This window comes from Ursus arctos, chromosome X (assembly GCF_023065955.2).
Source record: "Ursus arctos isolate Adak ecotype North America chromosome X, UrsArc2.0, whole genome shotgun sequence".
Classification (NCBI taxonomy): Eukaryota; Metazoa; Chordata; class Mammalia; order Carnivora; family Ursidae; genus Ursus; species Ursus arctos.
The window spans coordinates 56,853,002-56,877,729 of record NC_079873.1 but is presented as its reverse complement, the minus strand read 5'-3'; the positions used below and the strand labels follow the sequence as shown (position 1 = coordinate 56,877,729).

The window sequence follows — 24,728 nt, the reverse complement described above, 5'->3', positions numbered from 1 at the left end:
GTCATCCTGGGTCACTGCCAAGGTGGGTCATGTGAAAACAGTTCCAGCAACAGAGTGGAGAGAGAAAAAAAGGGGTCCTTCCTTTTCCTGGGTCTCTCTTCCTCCTAGAATGATACCGTCCTTCCACCACCACCAGTTCGATGGGGACACTTGCCAATGGCGGGCCAGTTTTCATCCCAGAAATGTGACTCTTGGGGAAAGTTCTCTAAGATGCTGCGTGTGTGACAGGGAGCACGCGAGGTGGCAAAAAAGGTAGGCAGTGTCTGTCACACCCCCCACCCTGAAGTTTGTTTAAAACCCAGTGTGTGGGATGGGCAGCGGAAGAATCAGTTCCACAGATTTTTTCCTTGGGCCTCACTGCCCCTCCCCCATCCCAGCAGCCTCTCCCTCCAGGCGAGAAGCTACGAAGAACCTGCAAGGTCCAGCTGAGAAGGTAGGCTGCCCTTCTTAAGAAACCAAGGGCCCAAACCTATATAATATGTTGCCAGGTTGGAGAAGGGAGGAAAGAGTAGCAATGCAATTATAATTCAGAAACTGAGGGGATGGAAGGTAAACAGGGGAGTTGATCGGAACAGGAGGAACAGGAACAGGACGAAGGCTCTGACTGGTTGGTCCAGCCCCCAGCACTCCCCCCAGAGCCCGCCCTTGCCAGCCATGCAGAACTCACACACTCCCTTTGCAAAGAAGCTCTGTGTATTGGGTGCAACAGCTCTGGGGTCTCTATATAAATAATATACAAAACCCAACAGCTCAATGCCTCACATTAACAAAAATACTAAAAACTTATTAAAAATGGAGCCTGAGGGAAGAGCCCCAACCACTACTGGTGCTAGCCCGAGAAGGGGACCGGGAATTAAGAGGAAAGGGTGGGGCCACATCCAGTGCACGTGTGGTTCTTCCAGGTGGTTCAGTAGCGTCCAAATATGTTGGTACTGGGCTGTGGCTGGGTATCTGCGGAAAACCAGAGATGATCAGGCCTGGGAGACTGAGCAGGGAGGTGGGGATGCACGAGGAAGGCTATTCAGGTACCAAGGGCAGGGATGGGACACCACAACCTGGGCCTGAAGCAATCACCTGAGCTCCTCCCGCCCGGGGTGCGGGGGCCCACCGTGCAGGCCCTGGGGCTCTCCCTGGGGGAGGAAGGCAGGCTTACTGGAGAGCTGTTGTTGGAGCTGCCGGACCAAAGCTGCTGTCTGTTGCTGCTGCTGCGTCTGCTGAAGCCCCTGGCGCTGGAACTGAGGCGGAAACCGGAAGTGGAAGACGGACCTCGAACTTTCCACTTCCTTCTCCATCCTCATCTCCCCCTTTCTAAGTGCTGTGCCTTGCCTTGCCTCCCACCTCTCCCCCCGCCCCCAAAACACTGTGCCCAACCCGGTTCACTGGCTGTGTGCCCAACCTGGGCATCTGTCCCCCCCGGGGGGCTGTGGTCCAGCAGCTACCTGGGGCTGGGACTGGGGCTGGGGTTGGGGAGGAGCCGCCTGCTGCTGCTGCTGCTGGTGTGCCTGCTGCTGCTGTTGCTGCTGTTGCTGCTGCTGCTGCTGCTGTTGCTGTTGCTGTTGCTGCTGCTGCTGCTGCTGCGAACGAGAGCGCCGAGCCTCAGACGTGGGGGCGGCCAGGGAGGCGAGAGGGTCCACCACCCCCAGTCCCAGCACCGGCCTCCCGGGGCGCTCCCACTGGCCACCCTGGAAGCCAGCAGGGGGAGAGGAGGGCAGGGCCTTCCGGGGCCCCTACTGCGCACCAGGGGGCGCTCCCCGGGGCAGGCGCCGCCTCACTCCATGGCTGGCAGTCAGAGCCCCGAAGGGTGCCCATCACCCCCTCCTGGGACTCTGGGTCCCACAGAAAGGCCCAGGGCCTCACCCGCAGGATCTGCTGCTGCTGCTGCTGCTGCCGGATGTGGTACTGCTGCTGCTGCTGCTGTTGCTGCTGTTGCTGCTGCTGCTGCTGCTGCTGCTGCTGCTGTTGCTGCTGTTGCTGCTGCTGCTGCTGCTCCGGCAGGATGGACGCCGATCGCACGCCGGCCTGGACGCCCTGCGCGCCCAGCGGAGCCATGGTACCTATCATGGGTGCCTGCTGCAGGGTCTGGTGTGAAAACCTGCAAAGCCCAGGGGTCCGAAGGTCAAGGCACGGCCCTGGGGGGGGGGGGGAGGAGAAGTCCCGAGTCCCTGACCTGGAGGAAACCCCGACAAGTCGCTTCACTCATTCCTCCTGGCACTAACCAGAAGGGCCCTTCTGGGTTCTGACAGATTTCTAGGTTGGGGAATAAGGGGCAAAGATGTCACCCCGTTTTAGTGGCTCGTAACCTCCATGGCGAGGCATCTTCCAACACTGTTTCTGCCATTTTTCTCTTACAAGAACGAAAGTCAGTCTTAGCATAGGAGAGGCGTTCTCTGAACACCCACTGAGGTGCTTTCTGCTATCGGTGTTGGGGGTCCCAGGGAACATTTCTGAATCTGAAAGACTACTGAGTTCTCCCACTCTTATGCCTTCCCACGTACGGCACAGCAACAGGCTACCTCCCGGCCGGACCCTCTGTCTCAAGTCTTCTGTCTCCTTCCCCATGCGTCCTACCCCTGCATCCCATATTCATCTGTCAGCACATCGACTCACCATATGGCTTTCCTGATCAAAAGAGCTCTTTGGGGGACTGTGTCTCAACTCTACACTGAGCGCTCGAAGCCCCATATCAGCCTGCCCATCCCGCGCCTATCTCCTGCTACTGCCCCAGCGTGAATTTTACACGCTATCCTTGCTCTTCTTTCCATTCCCCCCCCACCCCAGTCACCCTCCTTACTCTGATCCCCACGTCTTCGTTGACGCTATGTCAACGAGAAAGGACCCCCCTTTCTTGTCCTCCACTCCACAAGTCCAAATTATAGCTATCCTTTGAAGGCCAATTCAAACCTCACCTCCTTCGTCAAACTTCCTCTGATGACTCAGGCCCACGATGACATCATCCCATACCTTTTCTGAATTCCCATTTACTTTGCAGCGCACAACTGCACACCTGATACCTCTTTCCTCATCGTCATGTTCTGAGTAAGTCTCATCTCCCCAGCCGGATGAAAACTTCTCTGTGGTGAGGGACTCTGTATCTTCTAAAATCTCTCCTCACCCTAGACCGTCCTAGCATAGTGTTGGCCACATAGCGGGCAGCTGAGGCTTCCAAGGAAAGGGCTTTCCTCTGGTCCACTCCCCAGTGTTCTACATCCTAAGCTACAGCGCCTCAAGACGTGGCTCCTGGGTCTTAACTAAAGCTAGACTAGTGTTCCGCATGGTCGGATGGCTCGGGGGCTAGTCTGTTCCAGTGTGGAACTGCTCTACTACAGCCTGGATGACCCCTTACCACTCAGTACGTCTAAGAACCCCGGATCTCTCCGTATCATAGCTGTAGGAGTGATTTCCCCTCTCTGGGCCAGGAAGAAATGTCAGGCATGTGGACGGAAAGCTACCGGTCGCCAAGGTCCCTTCTGGCTCTGGCATTTTGTGGCCAGCTAAGCGTTCTTCACATCTCCAAAAGTTCTGACTAGTCCCGTCACCTCCTGGCACGGGTTTTCCCCCACCAGATGCGCCCTCGCAGCCCAGTGTGTCTTCACAGCCCCCCCCCAGATGCCTTGGGTACCTTTGAGTGGAGGTCAGCCCATGTCCGTAGGTTGGGGCCTGCTGGTGCACATAGCCACTGGGCCGCTGTTGCAGGTGGCGGGTAGGATCTACAAGAGTAGGATTGGTAGAAGGGTGGGTGCTCTGATAAGGCTGGCTGGAGTAGCTGGGGGGCACCATGGTACCTGCGGGGCCTGTGTGTTGCTGCAATCCCACATGAGAAACATAAGGAGTATAGCCCTAAAGAGGAGGAGAGAGGGGGTCAGGGCCTGTGCAGGGCAGCTGGCCTCAAGCCCCCTTCCCCCATTCTCACCCTCTTGTGCCCTCACCTGGGAGGTCTGCAAACCGTAGGAAGAGCTGGGAGTCATCTGATGGACAGATGACTGTCCCAACATCCCCTGACTCTGCTGAAGGGAAAAAGGAGACAAACTCAAACTCGGAAAAATGCTTTCTACCATCTCGGTTCTCACATCTCCCGCTCTGCAAGTCCTTGCGAAGATCCCAGGTGTCTCCTCAGTCCCGTGACCCTCCAAAGCCCCTCTCCCTGGCGGCCCTCCCTACTGCCCCTCTCACTATCTTTGCCTGGAGCTGTTGGCGAAGGCGCTGTCCTTGCGGCACCGCGGGCTGCTGCTGTCGGTACACAGAGGTCTTGTAGGAGTTAGGTTCTAGTCCCATGACTCCGGTCATTGTTGTGGGCAGCACTCCAGGGTATGGTGGTCGGGTGGGCAGCTTCTGCATCGGTAACCGCACGGGGCGGTACGGGTCCACGCGAGGGCCACCTGGAAAGGGGAGCGGGCTGACCTCTCCAGGCTCCTTGTCCCCCCCCCCCCCCGCCCACCAATCCCTGGCTCCGCGTCCAGGTCATGCACAGATCCTCAGAGATGTGGCATCGTCCCTCAGGCGGGAGAGACGCTCGGGTAACTCTCATTCCTAGGGGCTGGCTCTCACCTGCGGGTAGCGGCTGGTTCTGGGTGTACAGGCCTATGGAACCCTGCCTATAGCTAAGATGGGATATGGAACCGGGGTTAGCGTGGTGCAGGAGGTCTGGAGGCACCGTCACGCCATAGGGGCCGCTCCTTCCCGGGCCCATTCCATAGTCCTGTGTGAACAGCAGAGGAGGAAGGTGAGTGGACTGTAGCTCGGTGGGGTGGGGTGAGCTGGGGTACAAGGGGTGCAGAGGAGCTAGACCTATGTGGCTCATTTCTGTAATTCTAAAGGCACCTCTCCCCCACCTCCCCCGCCCCCAGAAACCAGAAACCAGAAACTGCACAGAATCATGGAGAAAGAGAGAGGGGGGAGGCTGTAGAAGAAGCATAACGGGGTGGGGGGCAGCGCTAACCTCTGTCTTGGCGGCTGGCTGGCTGCGTTTCTTGCCCTTGGTGGACTTCTTCTTGCGTTCCTCAGTACTGGGTGGAGCGGCCCCAGGTTTGTCAGTTTTGGGGGGCTCTGGAGCCTTTTTCTCGGGCTCTAGCAGGGTGGGGGCAGGAGGCTCCTCATCTTCCGGGGGCAGCGGCAGCGGCTCCAGGTAATAGGCACGGGGCCGGGGCCGCAGGTGCGTGTGATACAGCAGCAAGCGCTGCTGTTCCTCTCCTCGGGCCACTCGCCGGTCCACCCGGACTGTTCCAAACCAGCCCCAGGAGAGTGGTGCTGACGGCTTCAAGCCCTCAAAAAGATCCCAGGGAGAGATCTTTTGTTTGGTGGAAACCTGTAGACCCTGCTCCAGAAAACGAGACACAGTGAGCTGCTGAGATTTGGAAAACAGAGACAGACCTTGAGGACTCTAGGAGAGGGGGTAGGATCTGCTGACAATAAAAGAAAACAAAAACAAAAACAAAAACAGGCCCCGGGTAGGTTCCGGGGAGGCGGTGAGAGGGAGACAGATGGACACGAACACACACACATACTGACACACATACACACTCACAGAGCAGACGGAGTTCAGAGGGGCGAGGGTCACGGGCGAGGGAGCAGAGACGGGCACAGATGCGGACATTCAGAGGAAGACACAGACAGAAACAGGAAGGCAGGGAGAGCCTGAAGACAGGCAAAGACAGAGAGCGAGAGACAGAAATAGGGAGACAGAAAAACAGGAAGAGAGAGACAAAAGAGGGGATCGGAGAGACACAGAGAAAGGCCAAGTGAGAGTCATGTGGTGGGGGGTGGGGGGAAGGCATGGGGGGGAAAGCCAGCCAGATGGGCCAGGAAAAGAAGTGAAGACAATGTATGTAGGACTGGGTTGGACTCTGGAATTTAGACTCTGCTTTGTCTCCCCGCCCCCCCCCCTCCACAGCGATTCAGGTTACTCAACAGAGACAGAGACAAGGGGCAGAGAAAGTTGCGCAGAGATGGGTGCGCTGGGGCAGAGGAATGCAGGGGTAACAGATCCAGCAGTCGGCCAGACCGATGGGTGGGGTACCGACCAGGGTGGAGGAGGACAAGGTGCTGAGAAATGGGTGGTCTGTTCGAAGTTGGGTGTGGATGGGGGGAGGCCTGCAGAGGTGAAGGGACAGACCAAGGAAAAAGAATGAGACTCCCAAGATGGGGAGCAGAAACGTAAACAAAAGTTCAGTGATCAGCTCCACACCCCAGAGACGGCTCTCACCAGAAGAGCCCCACGGATTCCCTGGCCTACTGAGCCTGTCATAGCCACAAGGTTCATGCAGGGAAAGCTCTTGCCCAAAGCGGGGAAAAGCTGGGTGTGGGGGGATCGGTGCCACGGGGATGGGAAAGAAAGGGGACGTGCCTCCTTCTTGAAGATGGAGTCAAAGCCTGCAATCTTGTTGCCCTTGGTGTCAATGAGGGAGCCCTGTGGCTCACATGTGATGACATCTCGGGTCTGCTTGGGCAGTGGCAGCAGCTGGCGAACTTTTTCCAGACTGTCTGACTGGCGCTCCCCGAGCTCCTTCTGCGGGCAGAGGAAGATGGGGCAAGGGCTCAAGGACACAGCAAAGGAGGAATGGGAAGTCTCAGGGGACAGCAGAGAACGGGGCACGAAGATGAAACTTGGTAAAGCCTCGCCTCGATGTACAAATAACAAACAAAAAAAGAAAAGCGGATGTGGACAGGGAGGGCAGGCGGCTCTGGCCTCAACGAAATCCCTGAGGCCGGGCAGCGTGCACAAGGTCAGGCGAGCCGGAGCCATGGGGCCGGTCCCCGGCCCCGCCGAGCCCTGCCCTCCCTCCTGCTCACCCGCAGCTTCTTCACCAGGTTCATGTAGGCACGTTTGTTCTCCTCCATGCTGCCCTGAGAGATGCTGGACATGTCCGCGGCCAGGGTCCCGTTGATAAGCACACTCAGCATGTCCAGCACAGTGGTGAAGAGCTCGCTGTGATGAGAAGCCCGGGAGAAAACCGGAGAGGAAACAGGCTAGGACAGACAACGCCTCAGCGTGGGACCCGAGCAGGGAGAGCCATGCCAACCGTAGGGGGCCGTGCACCTGGTGTGGGGGAAGGGAGTTCCTCTTGGGTACAAAACTGAAGGGAAGGGGTGGGGATGCTTTACTTGTTGGACTGCATGTCCACGGTGCCGCTGATGATGATCTCCAGGAGGAGCACGGCCCACTCGGTGGTCTGCTGGGTGCTGCGCTGCACCGTGTCAAACATGCCGCCCACCTGCCAGGGCCACGACCCAGTCAGATGGCTCGGGGGCCAAATCTAGCACTGCGGGAAAGCTTACAGTGGAACCCGGCCGGCCTGGCCGCCACTTCGCACAGCTCAGGCCATGTGCCAGTCGGACCCATGATCTGCTATATGATTCCAGGCCAATGACTTAATTCTTGGCGCCTTTGGGCGTTGGTTTCCTGACTTAGGAACTGATCAGAGTTGGACTAAGGGATGTCCAGAATTCCACTCAACGTTCCGTGTTGGGTTTCTAGGGCTCCGAGGGCCCAGCCAGAATCTAAGATACTGGGGCAGGGTCTCTGCCAAGATCCAGGCCCTCAACCACTTCTAGATCCTGTGTCTTTTTTTTTTTTTAAGATTTTATTTACTTATTTGAGAGAGAGAGCACAGAGCTCCATGTGGGGCTTGATCTCAGGACCCTGAGATCACAGCCTGAGCCGGAGGGCAGACACTTAACTCACTGAGCCACCCAGGCGCCCCTAGGTCCTGCGTCTTGAGGACAGCCAGGTCTGTACTCGAAGATCCAGCGGAAATTGAGGCCTCTGTCTCAGCTCCCCACCAGCCCCTGGCCGGCCGGAGAGGGGGAGGAGGGCTTCTCTGTGGTGCAGTTCTAGTCCCACCCACGTCTTTCTTCTCCCCGGGCCCCCCTCTCACCAGGTTGAGCCGCAGCTTGAGAGCCTCGTGCATGAGCTGCTTTGGTTTGCAGTCATCTAAGTACTGGTCGTCACGCCAGTTATTCACAATCTGAGACAGAAAAAAGGGTAACACACAGCTCGGGGCATCTTCTCATTTCCATCCCCAAACACCCAAGGCATTGATCGGAAAGTACTGGAGGTTCTGGGGACGTGGTGGCCTCAGGGGCACCTGTCTCTGCCCTGCGGCCCTGCTCGGTGGCCCCGAGGCCTGTACCTGGTGCACCTGGCTGTAGAGGGAGGTGAGAAGGCCCTCACGCTGCTCATCCTGCCCTTTCAGACACGTCAGCACCAGGGATAAGAATGGCTGCTGGCTCAACAGGGACATGCTAGAGAAGGGAGGAAGAGGAAAAGAAGAGGAGGACCATGGGATGCGAGTCAGGAAGCTCCAAGCTCATTATTCCAAGCCCCAGACTCTACTCTCTCAAGATCTAGCCTTTCGGGGTGCCTGGGTGGCTCAGTTGGTTAAGCGTCGGCCTTTGGCTCAGGTCATGATCCCGGGGTCCTGGGACTGAGCCCAGTGTTGGGCTCCCTGCTCAGCAGGGAGCCTGCTTCTCCCTCTCCTCTCCTGCTTGGGCTCTCTCTTGATATCCCTCTCTCTATCAAATAAATCAATAAAATTAACAACAAAAAAGATCTAGCCTCTTGCTCAACCGTGCCCACTCTTACCCTCCGATTTTCCACTTTCCTGTGATTTTTTTTATCCCCACCCCTCTGTCCCAACTTGTCCCAACTTTTCTTCTTCCCTGGCCCTGCCTCCTTTCCTTTCTAACCCTCAATCCTGGTGCCCCCACAGCCACTTTACCTCTTCTGCTTTTGTCGGTCACGTTCTTTGCGGGAAGAGGAACCCAGATGCTGGCCCTTCTCCAGTTCCTCCCCAGCCGCCTTTAACACATGCCCCTGGACTGAGGTGGGCAGTTTAGCAATGAGGGGGGCCACCAGCCACACACCAGAGCGCTCTAGAGAGCTGGAGGACAGATGGAGTACACAGGGTTCCAGAGGAGCCAGGCAAGGGTAGAACAATCCATCCTCTCCTTGCCTGATGGACAGGCCTAGTATCTCCGTGAGGCTGAAATCATTTACACTAGCAGAAGAACAACTCAGAAGGGGAGGGGTCCGGACAGGTTTCTACCCAACCTGAGCACTGGCTTGGTCTTGCTGCTGCTGGGCATGTTGCTGGTAGTGCTTCCAGAAGATGACCCTGTCTCCGCTGACTGTTGGAAAACCTCGATTGTGGCCTTGGCGATGTTCTCTAAGAGGGAGTTCATCTCCTGGGGTGGGGGGATGAAAGGCACAAGGGGTGCTAACTAGGCAACTGGGGGTGAAGGAAAACAGAGAGTAGGAGACATAGAAGATGAGGGTGGAGAAAAGCATCTGGAGGGCAACGAGAAGGGAGAGACACCACTCTGCTGGGAGCCGTGCCCTCCAGCACCTCCTTATTTCTCCAATTCCCCACTGTCTCCTCCACGCACACCTTCCTACCATTGTGACCACAGAAACAGCCTCCGCCACTACCGCAGCCAATACCCCCCCCCAAGGCACAGAGCCCCAACACTCCCGACCCACCTCCCTATTCATCAGCCCCATGCGTTTGCCATCTTCCCATCCTCTCTTATCTCTCTCGGCTCAAGGACCTGAGGGTGAGACGCAGGTTCTTCTGTGGTGGCCCGCCCCCCTGCTGCATGGAGTTGGAAGTGAGTATGGGAAAGAGGGGGGCGGGCTCCACTCACGTTGTTAGGGGTCTGCTTGATCATGAGCTGCAGCTCCAAAGAAGACTGGCGCATGGTCCACTGGTCCAAGTTCTGGGGTAGAGACGCCGCCCGCAAGCTCGTCATCATCACGTCCCCCGCCCCCAGCCACCTACCACCCCAAGGCCAGTTCCTGATCTCTCACAACCTTGAAACACATATGCCTACCCATGTCACTCTATTCAGGAAAGACTCCACCAACATGACCCAAAATGGTTGAAAAATCTACCCTTTTTTTTGTTTTGTTTTTAAAGATTTTATTTATTTGACAGAGACAGCCAGCGAGAGAGGGAACACAGGCAGGGGGAGTGGGAGAGGAAGAAGCAGGCTCACAGCAGAGGAGCCTGATGTGGGACTCGATCCCAGAACGCCGGGATCACACCCTGAGCCGAAGGCAGACGCTTAACGACTGCACCACCCAGGAGCCCCGAGAAACCTACACTGTTTTAAAAGCGGTTTGGGAAAACTTCACCTTTCCCCAGTCTCCAGTTCCAGAGCCTCACATTCCTTCGAGGGGGGAAGTTCTCCTTAACGCTTACCCTAAATCTTTGATGTTAAAGTTGAAGCCTGCTTCTCCTGTTTTAAACCAGCTGCTCAAAGTCCTTTAGGACCCAAAGCCTCCTACTGTGAGTTAATCCCTCCCTGACGTTATCTCCTCTGGGCTGAAGAGACCTTATTCCTGTAGCTCTTCCTGATGGCTTTCCTTCTCCACCCTCCCTCCAGTTACCTGAATGTCTGAATCCGTGTGGCAAAGGCACGGGGTACGGGCCCGCCTGGGTTCCCATGCTGACTCTAAACTCACTAGCTGTGTGACCTTGGGCAAATGACTTAAGCTCTTCGAGCCTTGGAGTCCTCATTGGTCAAACACAGACATCCCTACCTACTTTACGGGGCTGCACAGATGAAACAAGAAGATGTACATAGAGCACTGAGCACACTACTCGGCCCAAAGCAGACGCTCCATCACTGCGAGCTCCTCGGGAGCCCCGCCGTCCGCTACTTAGCCAGGAGCAAACGCCAAACAAGCAAGCCCCAAACTCAGTTTCCTGGATGTTGTGCCTCCCACTGATAAGCTACGGTCCCGGTCCCACTCCCGATAGCCGCGCCCTTACCCAACGGTTGGCTCTAGGCGCTAGACCGCGTGGGCTTGACTCCTGAACGCATGTCGGAACTGTTTCTCTCACCGCCTTCTGCCCCGTCTGTCTTCCTCCTTGACCACCGCCCTCTTTTTCTCTCAGGACTCCCACTGTTTCACCCCGGGCCTGGGCCCCCCACTTCCTCCGAGACCCCCGTCCCCTTGGCCTACCTGGAGAATGCGTTTAATGCGCTGCCGCTGGGGGTTTTCCCCGTCCTCATTGTCCAGCAATCGATGCGGGTAGCAGATGAGCTGCATGAGGCGCTGTGCCTGCGCGCTACTCAGCACCGGGTCCTGCAGGTCGTTGCTGTCCTCGCACAGTGACTTAAGGCAACGCTCTCCTACCCATTCCTGAAGAAGCAGTGACGGGGTACGGAGTAAGGGGGATGGGCTGGGGGTCGACGAGCGGCAGGAGGTATAGGAAGAAGGTGGCGTGGCCGTGGCTGGAAAGAGCGCTCTGTTACGTAAAGGCACTAGGAGGTGCGGGCGGAAGGTGAGACTGACCTGTTGGCAGATGCTGCGCAGCACGTACTTGGCATAGACGTCCAGACTGGCTGTCTCCACGGAGATGTTGCGGCCACCCTGCCTCCGCCCGCCACTGCCGCCTCCTCCCTCCTCCTCTGGAAGTTCTTCTGTTCCTCCTGTCACAGTGAAGCCCGAACCCTTCAGTTCCGCATCCCCTGTGGTTCACGGGCGGGAGATAGGGAGGGCAGAGTGAGATCTGAACACAGTGTAGAGACCCAGCCCGGACCCACAGAGGCAGCAACTCCCCAAATCCTGCCCTGTGGGACAGAAATATACTTCCCTCCCTCCTCTCCTCCCCAAAGGTCAGAGAGACCACCTTGAGGAGGGAGAAAGACTGTCCTTTGTAGTTTAGCTACCACTCCACCCCACACACACTTCTGGCACCACTCCCTTCCTACCCCCATACCAAGTACAAACACAGCCTTGAGAACAGCAAACACAGCTCCATCCACTATGCGGTTCTGGGAGGCAGCCAGCAGGTGGCGGTCACAGGAGGAACGGATTCCTACTGTAGGCTTGTCTGGGGAGGGAGCTGAAGTCAGGGGAAGCAAAAGTAGAAACGGGGGGGGGGGAGCCACACTTTCTACTGCTGGCTGGCTCAGATTGGGGTCACTTACTTCCATCCGACTGGCAAGGATTGAGTTGAGGTGTCTTGAAAAGGTGAAGGAGGATGCGGCAGGTAAGCCGGGCCCCAGGCTCAGAGTCCTGTTCACTACAAGCTAAAGAAAAATAAAAACAACAACAACAAAGCAAATTGGACAGGGCAAAGGGAGACCGTATGTGGGTTTGTGGGTGGCGAAAGGCTGCAAGGGAAGGTGAGGTCAGGCAAAAGGAGAAATGACAAGATAATGCTGGAGAAGAGGTGGGGCAGCCAATTGTCTTACAGCGCCAGGGGAGTCTCTCGGAGGGTCAAAACACAGAAAGATCGGGGCGGCCAACGCCAGGTTAGAAAGAGGCCGCTCCCAGCCCAAGGCACACCACCGGACTGGCCTCTGGCGGTACTAGGGAGCCCCACACCGAACAGTGAGAGTACGGCCAGATTGTCTAGTCAAACCTGGGGTCCAGAAATTCTAGGGGTTATGGATTGGCAGTTCACCGGCATTAAGGAGCGAAGGGATGGCAGCGCAGCGAATCAGGTCCTCGAGGAGCAGACACTGCCGAGCGATGAGGATGGCAACAAAAGTAGCCAGGGAGTCGTGAAAAGACAGGTCACTGACCTGGAGGAAAATGCAGACAAGACACCCCGCCTCAGTGTGCAGAGAGGCTGCCAACTCAAAGTGGTGGGCCTCCACTCTACCGGGCCGTCCCTCTGCTACCTCGACGACTGGGACCAGCCCCCGGCCCAGGGAACCATACCATGCCCCAGCAGGACCCAGGCCCAAGTCTCACATCTACGTTGCAGAGAAGGTCGTTGAAACCACAAGTGCCATTGTTCGAGGAGCAGCACAACGCCTTCAGGACCCCTAGCCATTCTGCACTCAGGGACTTGCAGTAGCCAGTCAGCTCCGCACACAGGATTGCGATGTCATTCACCCTGGGGAGAAGTACAAACGCCCTCAGGAAAAAGCTTGTTCCACAAAACCTCAGACTCATTAACTTTTCATCTCCACCCCAGCAATAACCAAGGTTGCCGTACCTCCCGGGTATCTCATCCCTCCCAAACTCAGGCAGGAGCGTGGTGCCCGTTCCCGACTCAGTACGCCCCATACCTATCGGGATCATGGTGCCCCACACAGACGTGCATAAGGGCATTGCAGACAAAGCTGTAGCGGTTAGCGGGGTTCTCACTAAGACTCTTGCCTAGCCCCGTGTAGGTGAAGGTGTGAGCTGCAGGGTTCTCCAGGGTGTCAATCATGAACTCGGGCGCCCAGCGCATGTTGGATTCTGAGGGCTCTACGTTGCAGTAGATGGTGTTTTTCACCTTGGAGCAGAAGTCGCTGCAGAGGGGGAGAAGGGACACAGTAGTGTTGGAGGAGATCTGGCGAGGCAGAGGAGTGGTCTGGAAGGGGGAGAGGAGAAAAAAAGGGAGGCGCCGGGGACCTTGGGACAAGCAAAAGGGAGCCGGGACCAAGCAGAGTGGGAGGGACAGGGACCCAGTGAGAACAAGGCGCGGGGGCCTCTGGAGGCTGGGAGGAGGAGGAGTGTGGGCCCCATAGAGATGGGCTGGGGGCCAGGCTGATAAGGAAGAGAGGGAGGCAGGCCTACTCTCCGGAACCAAGACCATGTGAAGGACAGAGTTCCCAGCTGGCCCCGCAGAGACAGCAGGGTCCTGGGCTGTGCTCTGCTCCTGAGTTGAGCGGTAACGGGAAGGAGACGGGCCAAGGTCCCACTCTCTACCCTCACCTCCTCCACCTCTCTTACCTGAAGAGCTCCCCAAATTTGCTCTTTAAATGGCTACAGGAGGTGTACAGATCATAGAGATAAGCAAGGATACAGCGTTCCGCAGAGGAGCCATCTGACCGGTTCATCCCATGCTTCACTACGCCACACAGCCTGTCACGAGGGGGCAAGGCTGAGCCGGTCATTGGTGGTGCGCACGGGCCAAGGCACAGAGGTCCCCGGACACAGGCTCACGAGCCTCCCCCCTCCGCCCAAACGGCAGGTACTTCCCCACGGTGAGAGCCCTCCGTGTCCTTCGGGGGCCCCCTGCCACTGGCCTTCGCTGGAGTCCTGTGCCGTCCAGTCATTCCACAGCCTCTGCTTACCCCTCAAAGACCTGGGCCATCTGGTCCTGGTTGAGGATGAGGCAGGCGTGGTAGTGCCGCAGGACGGCCACGATACACAGGCACAGGCTGGTAGTGTAGCTGCCCACCAGATCCGAGGACTTGAGGAGCAGCTCGGCCTCGACCACGCTCAGTTCGTTCAGGAGCTAGCAGAGCGAGTTTGGGGCAGGGGGTGAGAAATGAGACGAGGCCCACGTGTTGTATATAACCCCCCTTCCTGCGAGGCCACTGCCCAGGCAGGCCTGAGCCCCTTCCTGCTGGAGCCGCCTCAGTCTAGAAGGGCCCTGTTGCCATACGCCAGTCCTTTATTCTATTAACGCCACAAGCCACATTGACGATCTAACGATCTAATGATCTAACCCGTCTCTAGGATACAATTCTATGAACACCACAGCGGGAGGACAGTCCGTACCCAAGCTCTCATCTATCTCTTGGGCCTCCCTGTGGAGCACGTGCCTCTAGTCCGGCCTTCTAAGCTCATGTTCCACTTGACCCTCCAGCCCCCACCGAGCTAGCCTTCTTGCCCATCCCAAGTAGTCCGGGACACAGGCTTGAGCCCCGACTCTCGACCTCGTGACCCTATACAGCACAAACGCTTTCCTTCACCTTCATCTCCCCAACTTCCCCACCTGAATGGCAAAGTCGATGAGGCCACTGATGCTGAGTGAATATTCCATGAGGTCGAAGATGAACTGCACATGCTGCACCAGAGGCAAGTGGTATGACATGCCAAGGGCAAAGCTTGTGATCTGCTCCAGAACATTCCGGGAGACCTGATAAGGGCAGTGGGAGTGAGACGGGAGTGGAGAGAAGCGGGAAGAACCAGGGAGGCAAGAAAAGGAGGATGGCGGAAGGGGATGAGACCGGGAGGTTTAGCCTGCCTAGGGGGGAGAAAAAAAGATAAGGAGGAAAGGAAAACAGGGCAGGCCGGCAGAACGCTGGGAAGGGGGCAAGACTTAGGCCCACACCTGAGCCGTGACCTGGTGCTGGTCATAATGTGAAAGGTGCTGGAACTTAGCAAAGATATCTTCAGCAGTGGGGAAAGCTTCAGGCCGGTTGCGTCGCCGCTTCTGCCCATCCTCCCCACCTGAGGGGACAGTGGAAAGGGAGCAGTCGGGATGGGGACGAGAACTAGTTGACTGGGGGTCTGGATGGGGGTATGGAGAGAAGGCTGTGAGTGGGTGGGGGGAGGGAGGGATCAGGGAAGGAAGGCAGGGAGGAAGGGTGGGAGGGAGAAAGGGAGAAGGGAAGGGAGGGTCGAGGATGTGGTGGGGGAGGGATGAAGGGAAGGGGTCAGTGAAGCAAAGGTTTAGAGGACCACAGACTACGTGGACCTTAGAGGAATACATACAGGGAGGTGCTAGGTCAAGGGAGGGGAGGGGGGGAGGGCGGGCAGTATGGGGCTTACTGTGAGGTACCTAAGAATGTCAGGTCTCCAGGATTCAGAGGCACAATAGGAGCAAGCTGGTCTGCAGAGGGGGGGAATGAGGGGGGAAGTTTCAAAAGGACTAGAGCTCTCAGGAGACTCCAAGAGACAGGACATGGGGACATGACTGGGGGTTCCCTGTGCTGGGGAAGGGGACACTGACTAGGGCACTCCTAGGGGGAGATCTGTTTCAGGAACCTCAAACCCACCAGTTTCCGCTGTCCCCTTGCGGTTCAGAACCTTCAGGATATCCTTGGTAATTTTCTTGATGGCATGGCGGGCATCATCTCGCTGCTTTCCCACCCCAAACAGTACGACCAACCGCTGGTTGCACTCATGGCTGCATGACTCCTCCTGCATCCCAGCAGCACCGTCAGACTCCGGTACAGGCCTCACTCCCTCCTCTCCAAAGCATGCTCCGTGCCCCTTAGCATCCCAGTGCTCAAGCCCTTCCCAGCATACCACACCCGCAAGAACAGCTCCAACCCCTCAGCACAGTCCTTGGACAGAAACCCCGGCGCAAAACTGAGGTCTCCAGGAGCTCGGGGAACAGTACCTGGGGGATGGGAAAGTGTGTGGCATACTGCACATGCCGCGGCTGGTCATAAAGAACCCCAAGGGTCCCTTCTATCTTCTCCTTGGGTGGGGGCTTCACTTCCTTCTCCACATCTGGTTTCTCAGGGGATGGACTGCCCTTCCCCTCACAGGGCATAGTAGGGGAGAATAACTAAGAAAAGGCGAAAAGGCAGAACATTTAGAGAGTGAAAAGGGGGTCAGGAGCATAAAGAAATTCCCCAGAGACGCATAACAGGAGGCCCTCAGGAGCTGCATTCTTCCACACCTAACTTACTGAGAATCTAACTTACTGAGAAATCAGGCTTCTCCATGTCCTCGAAGAGCACACTGGAACTAGGGTCAATGTCCATAGACTCCGAGAGCCCTGGGTCCTGAGGGCACAGAACATAAGCCAAGTTGCTTTAGCCCCAGGGAGCTGCTCCACACCACCGAGAAAGGCCCACAGCGAAGTTGGAGGGAAGAGACGTGTTAGGAAAAGCACCGTATCAGGAGTCGAGCTCTGACAGGTCACATACCCACCTCACGTCTCAATCCTTTCAGCTTCCAAGTGGGGGATCAGAGCACCTCACCCCGTTGTGAGGAGCAAATGCCAATAACGGATGTGAGAGGGCTGGGCTGGCCCCAAAGCACCGAGCCAATACCACCCTCCTTATTAGGGGAGGGCTACCCAGACCACTCTGGGAGCCAGGAAGATGGGAGCAACCGAAGAAGGTAGCGAGGGCAAGACAAAGCCCACTCACCTCCAGCTTGCTACTGCTGCTGCCCTCAGCTTCCTTGCGCTCTGAGTCGTCAGCTGGGTCATCAAAAGGAGATGGAGGCCGGGGGCCGGGGGCTCCAAAGGCGAGGTCCCCCCGAGAGATGAGGGTGCAAGTGTACATGTTGTGGGAGAAAACATCATGTCGAATCAGTTCACAGAACAGCAGGACCAAGTTAAAGAACTCCACTCGCTCACTCTCACTTCGGGGGTCCGCTGCACAGAGGGAATGAGAAAGGGGGGCTTAGAAGAGCACAAGAAACGGGCAGCCAGGGAGAGAAGCACACCGAAGGCACAGTGCTCCTAAGAGTACCCAAGGTAGGCGAGACAAGGAACGACCCCCCAAACCGTTGAGGGACAAAGTGCAGTTGGTTCACCCCCCTCCTGCCCCACACCCCGTCTCGGAAACGAAGAGAGCATCCTTGCTGCTATTTATGCATGAGAATGCTTCTGGTGTGAGTTCTTGTTTTTATTCTTCTCTTGATTCCTTTATTCTGTTCAACCATAAGATGATCAGAGGCTAGAATTATACCCCAAACTCAGTCTGCAGAAAGCCCAAAACAGAACTAGACACCAGAAAGCCCTTCGCTATGCTTCCCAGTGACAGTGGCAGGTAACTGAGTCTAGGCGGAGGTAGGCGGAGGGTGGCAGGGGTCCATACTCAGCATGGGAGCCTGGGTGTCCAGAAACTGCAGGAGGACATCCTGGAAAATGGGAGCACTGGGAGCAGAAAGGGAGCCAGAGGCAATGGAACCCTTCTCATCGGCGGCTTCTGATTCTCCACAACGCTGTAAGACAAGAGAAGCAACCCTAGCGTCGGTTTTGCCCTGCTTCTTCACCTCTCCATGCATATGCCTGAACTGCCACGTGTCTCACCTCCACCCCCAAGCTCTTCGCTTCCAGCCCCGCTTTGAGCTCCATTTTCTTTACCACCTCCCAACTGAAGCCCTGTCTACTTCCCTAACTCCAACATCGATCTACTCCTTCTTCCTGTTGCCTTATGTACTCAACTTTCCCTTTAGGTTCCGTACCCCTCTGTCTTCTCACAACTTGAACTTGGGTTCTGCTACTCAGCTCCATCTGTTTCCAACCCCAGCTGCCCCTGCCCCATTGGCCAACCGTGTTCTCTTATCTCTGCCCCCTGACCTCGGCCTCAATCTCGGCCTGTCTCTTCTCCAGCAGCTTGGCTACCACCATAGCGCGATGCCGACCAGAACGCTTGCAGCTGACGGCCCATTCACACAGTAATGATACTACGGCGTCATCATCCGAGGAGATCTGGAGACCAAAGGAAGACAAGGGTGAGTAGGGTAGGGCTGGGGAAAAAGTACCGTGCTCTAATTTCTTCAAGACTGGGCCCCCATCTTAAAACATCCCAGGCCCAGGAAGACTGTCTCTTCACACATCCCTGGTGTCCGCCCTCACCATGCCTTCCCCTCAGGCGTACTGTTGCTCTTGCAATGTTTTGTTTTTGTTTTGCTCCGTCTGTTCCCCTCCTTGCTTACCTCGTGCCCATCCTTGCTAGGGCCCAATCCAAAGATTCGGTTACAAAGGGAGTCAAGAGAGTTGCTGAAGTCAGAGCGCTCAAAACTATGGCTGTCCAACACTTCCAAAGTATGGAGCACCCGTCCAATGGTGAAGCCTCGGGAGGAAAAGCGGTAAAGGGGACTTAACAAGAGGCCAAATGTGTGCCGACTCTCAGATTGCTAGGTCCTTACCATTCTCCCCTCAAACATCCTTCTTACTCTCTGTCCTCTGGCACCCACCTGCAGTAGCTTCCTGGCACTTATCAAAAGACCAGCGAACCTCAACCGCCTGTCCTCGCTCCTTGATCTGCTGCTCAATCTCACGCAACTTTGCACGGACCTGCAGTATGGGAAAAGGAGGGCTTTAATTAAGGATGCACCAAGGCCTACAGAAAGCCAGGGCCTAGGCGCAAAGGACAGTACCAGACTCAAAGTCACTATCTCCTTTTTTTTTTTTAAAAAGGTTTTATTTATTTATTTGACAGAGAGGGAAAGAGCATGAAGCAGGGGGAGAGGCAGAGGGAGAGGGAGAAGCAGACTCCTTGCTGAGCAGGGAGCCCAGCGCAGGGCTTGATCCAGGAACCCTGGGATCATGACCTGAGCCAAAGGCAGACGCTTAACTGACTGAGCCACCCAGGTGCCCCTCTAAGTCACTATTTCTGAAAGAGCAATTCAGCCTCCCGTCTCAATCCAGGGGCACAAGGCTGGCTCCTGGTGGGACTTACCTGTTGAGTAAAGGCACTGTTGCCCTCTGGCATGGGCAGGTTGGAGGGGGCAATAGGCAGGTGGTCGAGTGGTGAGCCAGTCTTAATGCGGCTATCAGTCAGCGAGTAGTGCCAAACCAGGGCACTAGGACAGCACAGGAGGATGGTCTGCCAGACCGGAACAGCTAAGTCAGGCTCAGTTCCCAAGGCTACCTCTCTAGAACCCCATTAGAAGACCCCAGCCTGAGCTTTCTGGGCCAACGTTATTCTGAGTCCCTGGCGTAGCACCACTCCATCTCTGAGCCCCTCCCCTCATCCCCTCTCCTAAAAGGCTCCAGGTCTACTGTTTAGTCCTGGAAAGGAACTAATGCCCCAGGAACGAGAAGCAACAATCTCCAAGCAAGTACTCAGTGCCTGCTCCCACCTCCCACTGAGAATCACCCCCATTCTTCAGGACAGGCATCCAAGTCTTCTCAGGATGCTTCTTAATGCTTCCTTGGGCCCACACAGTACCCACCTGAAGGATACAGCTGAGGCCAAAAACCAGAGGCCGGTGCTGAGGGCACATCAGCAGGTCACTAAAGGGTGTAGAGGGTGTGCTGCTGGTTGGGGGCTGAGGAGCAGGGGTGGTGGGCAGTGTGCTTGTCGACTGAGCAGACATAATGTGAGATGAGTGACTGCTCACGCCATCCAGTTGCAAGGCCAGTCTCCGGGTACAGAAGTAGGCAAGGCGGCGGGAGAGGTACGCAGACTGAACGAATTCCCCCGAGTACTGTGAAGACATGCCCATCAAAACCCCCAGTTCTCCCCAAGGGACATGGCAGTCACATCTTATTCCTCCTCGGATCCTCCCTAGGCACTCCTCCCCACCAAATCCTAGGCCTTACTCGAAGCAGCAGGGGCAGCAGCAGTTTAAGTAGCTCATCCTCTCCAGGGCGGATTTTCTCAAAACACTCAAGGACCCAGGTCAGGAACTCATGTCTGTCCAGCATTCCATCCTATGGGTCCAAGGGGCGGGAAGCGTATTAGTTTCCCTGGGGACTCTTAGCGATAAAGCAGATAAAGTAAACGAATGGAGGAAGAGAACCACAGCTGGGGGAAGCTGGCAGGCAGATTCTGTCCCATACCGGCAGAACGTGAGGCCAGGTTCCACTGAGGCGTGATGTGACATGCCCTTCTTCCTACCTGAAACATGAACATGGCCAGCTTCTCGTTGTAGTCCCACTGCCGGATTGCCACCTCTACGTCATGGGGCAAGGGCCCTATCGTGGAACCACAGCCCCCGCTGCCTGCGGGCCCTGGCCGGTAGTATTCAGCCATCTTCTGCAGCTGCTCCCATAAGTATTTGGTGATGATCTGAGTCCATTCTAGGGGAAAGGTGGGGAAAGGACTATTTTACACCATCCCTCTGCTTAGAACATCTTCTGTTCCCCCCCCCCCCCGCTACCCCACACCCATATCCCCAATCACCATACTTCTAAATTCTATTCATCTTCTCAGGCTCTGGTCCAATGACACCTGCCCAAAGCCTTCCCAGGTGTCCCCAAAAGAAAGTAATCTTTCTGTCCACTGAAGTCTCAAAAAACCTTTCACCTTCTCTTTCGAGACACACACACATATATACACATAGTCATGCATACACACACTTTCTCTAGTTATGTGATTCGTACATATGCCTTAGCATCCCTACCAGACTATAAGCATCCTAAGGGTGGGAATAAGGGACCAGTCCCCTCGACAGCCCAGTACATGCACACAGCAGATACTCAAGACACTCAATGTTTACCAATGGAGTGAATGCAAGATAAAAGCAGAAGCAAGTAATACAGACGACGAAGCAGAATCATTCCAAGGGTCTCTCTATCACTCCTTGATGCGATCAGTGGTGGGACCCCTGGTATTAGGAGTTACTCACCCATGAAGGGGTCAATGACATGTCTCTTCTTCACCTTGGTCTCACTGATTGCTGCATAGTAGGCACAGGTCATCTTGATGAGCCAGGCGGCCCGCATCACAGGCACTGTGTATTTGGCTAAGTACCCAAACACTTCCTCCTTTTTACTGAAAATGGGGACCTGGACGGACATCACAGATAGTGAGACCTCTATCATCCCCACAAGTTGGCACCCACGTAGTTTAATCTGGGGATAGGAGAGTACTTCATACCCATGCTCCCCGCCTTGGCCTGAAGACCAGGAACCAGCACCTCACCTTTTTGGCTAGTTGCGTGAGTGGCTTGGTGCCAGCCAGGTCAGTGAACCAGGTATTAATGGCACTCTGGGATCGTGCAGTCACCAGCCAGAAGTTGTCCTTCTGGTTCACTTGGGGCTTCCTGCGACCGGTGTCAGGGAGGGTGTTACAACGTAACTTCTCCGCAATAATGCTGCTGAAGTTGGAACTGATCTGAGGGAAGAAAACTACACCTCAGGATGGGAAGGAGAGGCGGAGAGGTGGTCATGCCTCTGATGGGCTAATACCAATGTGGTAGCATGAGGTCATGAAGGAAAACTCAGCCATTCAGGTCGTCCCTTTAGGTCTTCCCAACCCAGGGCCTTTGCTCCTTCTCAGATTCGTCCAGCCTTTTCCTTCAGCCTGGCAGGGCTGTCTCACCTTGGCAGGATTGAAGTTGACGTTCTTGGCACTGCCATGTTCATCCCCAGAGACAGCAGGCTGGTTATTGAAACCTTGTTTTACATTCAAGGCCGTCAGTTCATCCTGAGGCAGGAAAACGACATTTTAGCTTTTTTTTCCCCCTGGGGGTGGTGGTGGTGGGAGAGGAGGGCAGGAGAAGAGAAGGGAACAAGGGGGGGGGAAGTAGGAGGAGGATTCTGAGTAGAACAGATTGTTATTTAAAGCTAGGCCCTTATATTCATTTGGACCCCACCCTCACCCCCACAGTCACTAAGATTTCCAATCACCCAGCGCTCGCTCAACATCACTCTTCCTCGCAAGCTTGCGAGCAGCCGCAGCTCACCAAGCTGCCTCAGACAACTTTCTGAGGTGTGTGTGTGTGCGTGTGGAGGGGGGCGCCTCCAGCGTGGCCCCTACATCATTCCCTAGTCGCCCCCCGGAACCCCCTCCCCCCAGGTCCCACGCTCCCACACCAGCCCACTTTACTCTAACCCCTTTTGGGACTTTGGCTCCCACCAAACCGCCCCGCCCCCCCCACCAAACCATCAATGCTTCCTCCTATGCCGATCGCTTGCCTCAGGCCCCTTGAGAGCCCCGATTTTTGAACGCACCTCCTTCTGTTTGGGATCTTGAGGGTACACATCGGGAGGGCCCAGCCGCGGCCGCTTCAGGGGCCGGTGTTCGTAGCTCAAGATCCCGAAGGCCGCCATCTTGCCCAGCCCGTAGCGCCAGAGGCGCCAGCCGGGGCCGGCGGAGGGGGGAGGGGGAGAGGGAACTGAAAAGGGGGGCGGCGGTTGCGAGGACGGCAGCCGAGAGACAACAGGGGGCACGTCAGAAACTCTCGATCGTTGCCGGAAACTACCGAGGGGAACCGAGGGACGCCGGGAACCGTCGGACAATACCGACTGCAGCGGGGGCGGGCCCAGCCCGGCGTGGGGCGGAGCTTCGCGGCTGCGGAGCCTCTGGGCCCGCGCGGCTGAAGATCGATTTCAGTCCCCAAATATCTGCGGAACGTCCTCGAGCGGTCCAGTGTGGCCCGGGGTGCGACCCCGCGAGGCGGGAGGCAGCGGCAACGCCGAGCTCTAAGCTGAAACTGGCTCCCCAGTGCCTCGCTCGGTTCCTGGCCTGGAATCGGTGCTCAAGGGTATTTGCCTCGGTTAGGAACTCTGCCTTTTACCCTAAACCACTTCTGCCTTTCTGAGTTTCTGCATCTGAAAAATGGGTGTACGTTACCTCCTTCAAAGGGCTACTGTGAAGATTAGAAACTGTCTGCATAAGAAAGCACCTATTAAACCCCTGAAAGGCCAGCTCTAATCCCTCAAGGTCTTTATGGTCTGGCATTGAGGTTCTTAACCTTTTTTGACTCACAACCCCTTTAAGATGCTGATGCGCGCTATGGGCCTTCCCAGAAAAGTTACAGAAGCAAACAAAATGTTACATACTTTCCAGGGAAATTCTTAGAGCCGGTAAAGGTCAACAATGTATCCCCTAAGTGTCCATGAACTCCAGTTTGAGAAACAGGCACTACTAAGTGTCAGATGCTCTTCAGACATCATCTCCTTTAGCCTGCAAACAGCCCCTTGAGTTAGAGATTATAATTATCTCCATTTTGTGGATGAGGAAGCTGATTTTCAAAGAGCGAAAGTTCACTTGCCAGATGTCATGCAGGTACGGAGAAACGGAGCTGAGGCTAAGATTTTTTTGGGACTCTTGGGCCGGTACCCTTTCTGTGATGGCATTGCTCTTCAGAGAAAAGATGAAGTGCTATAATAAAAGTAACAGATAATGACAAATAAAAAACTAATAAAATTAGCAAATAGCAAAAATAACACTAACAAAATGCTATTGAATTGCAATGGGAAGATAAATTAATTCTGATTGGGGAGAGGAAAACATACTGGAGGAGGTAATATTTGAGCTAACCCTAAGTATAACCCACGGAGCATTAGGGTGGGTTAGAACATAAGCACAGCTCCTGGCACATATTTAAGGCTCGATAAATGTTTGTCGAATAAACAATTTCTACAAAATGTCTCCAGTCACCTCTGTGTTTGGGGGAAGATAAATCTGGCAATAAGATGAAGAACAGGTTAGAGAGCAGGGGCCTTTAGCAAGGAAAGCCAGGGGCTCCTGGGTGGCTTGGTAGGTTAAGCGTTTGCTCAGGTCTTGATCTCAGGGTCCTGGGATTGAGCCCCAGAGTCAGGCCTCCACTCAGCAGGGAGTCTTCTCCTCCCTCTGCCCTTTCCCCCTCTCCAACAACCCCCCCCTTGCTTTCCCTCTCTCTCTCTCAAATAAATAAATAATTTGAAAGAAAGAAAGAAAGAAAGACCCGGAACGGGTGGCTCAGTCAGTTAAGCCTCTGACTCTTGATTTTGGCTCAGGTCATGATCTCAGGATCATGAGATTGAGCCCCTTGGGGGGCTCTGCGCTGGGGGTAGAGCCTGCTTAAAATTCTCTCTCTGCACCACTCATCTCTAGAAAGAAAGAAATAAAGAACAAATGAAAGAAAGAAGAAAAGAAAGAAAGAAAGGCCAGTTCGTGGGTTCGAGGAATAATCATGATCAGAGGGAATGAAAGGCTGATTTAGCACAGTGGCTGTGCTCCTCGAAAGGAGGACACTGCTGAGAGAAACACCACAGACGTAGAGCTGATTGGATTCTCAGGAATGAGAGAAAGGGAGGAATTGATGATGACTTTGAGGTTTCAAGTCTGGGCGACTGAGAGGGTGATGATACATTAACCGAGATAGGGAACACAGGAAGAGAAGCAGATTTAGGGGAAGACGAGGAGTTTGAAGCCAGTATTGTTGTTCCTCCATTTCCAGAATCTACTTCTAAGTCAGACCTCCTTACCAGTCTCAACAGGGACCCCGCTTAGGCAGCAGCTAAGGGTGAATATTCTGGCTTGGATCTGGTAGGAAGAAAGACAGCTATATGTGTGCCCACAGGAGTCAAGACTGTACTTTCCACCCAAGACAGTAGGGCTTTGAGAGAGGTTTGAGGGTGACTGAGCCCACGAAGGAGCATAGCACAGGATGGGGAGGGAGGTCCAGACCCTCCACTCCACAGGAT

At 55.6% G+C, this 24,728-nt stretch overlaps 1 protein-coding gene across 17 annotated transcripts; it reads right to left on the bottom strand.

Moving 5' to 3' along the window:
- Positions 1-675: 675 nt before the first annotated feature.
- On the bottom strand, positions 676-22,580 carry MED12 (mediator complex subunit 12). 17 transcript variants are annotated; one of them, XM_057312353.1, is made up of 46 exons: positions 22,269-22,561; positions 21,637-21,741; positions 21,238-21,429; positions 20,942-21,101; positions 20,212-20,393; positions 19,914-20,024; positions 19,544-19,798; positions 19,048-19,194; positions 18,563-18,662; positions 18,302-18,438; positions 17,943-18,074; positions 17,458-17,584; positions 16,783-17,012; positions 16,333-16,413; positions 16,023-16,193; positions 15,676-15,820; positions 15,459-15,509; positions 15,009-15,127; positions 14,670-14,813; positions 14,023-14,186; positions 13,679-13,810; positions 13,027-13,254; positions 12,707-12,851; positions 12,414-12,534; positions 11,935-12,036; positions 11,724-11,849; positions 11,297-11,472; positions 10,964-11,143; positions 9,640-9,711; positions 9,047-9,180; positions 8,715-8,876; positions 8,127-8,238; positions 7,872-7,961; positions 7,099-7,208; positions 6,787-6,922; positions 6,341-6,502; positions 4,937-5,311; positions 4,546-4,696; positions 4,171-4,376; positions 3,927-4,004; positions 3,783-3,837; positions 3,620-3,707; positions 1,858-2,092; positions 1,440-1,574; positions 1,154-1,235; positions 676-951 (listed from the first exon to the last, which is right to left on the bottom strand). In XM_057312353.1, the coding sequence occupies exons 1-46, from the start codon at positions 22,365-22,367 to the stop codon at positions 908-910; spliced, it is 6,489 nt and encodes a 2,162-aa protein (XP_057168336.1). In that variant the 5' UTR covers positions 22,368-22,561; the 3' UTR covers positions 676-907. The 17 variants fall into 17 exon arrangements, with proteins under 17 accessions (XP_057168336.1, XP_057168337.1, XP_057168338.1 ...); XM_057312354.1 differs by having other exon boundaries at positions 3,927-4,001; XM_057312355.1 differs by having other exon boundaries at positions 4,180-4,376.
- Between the last annotated feature and the right edge of the window lie 2,148 nt (positions 22,581-24,728).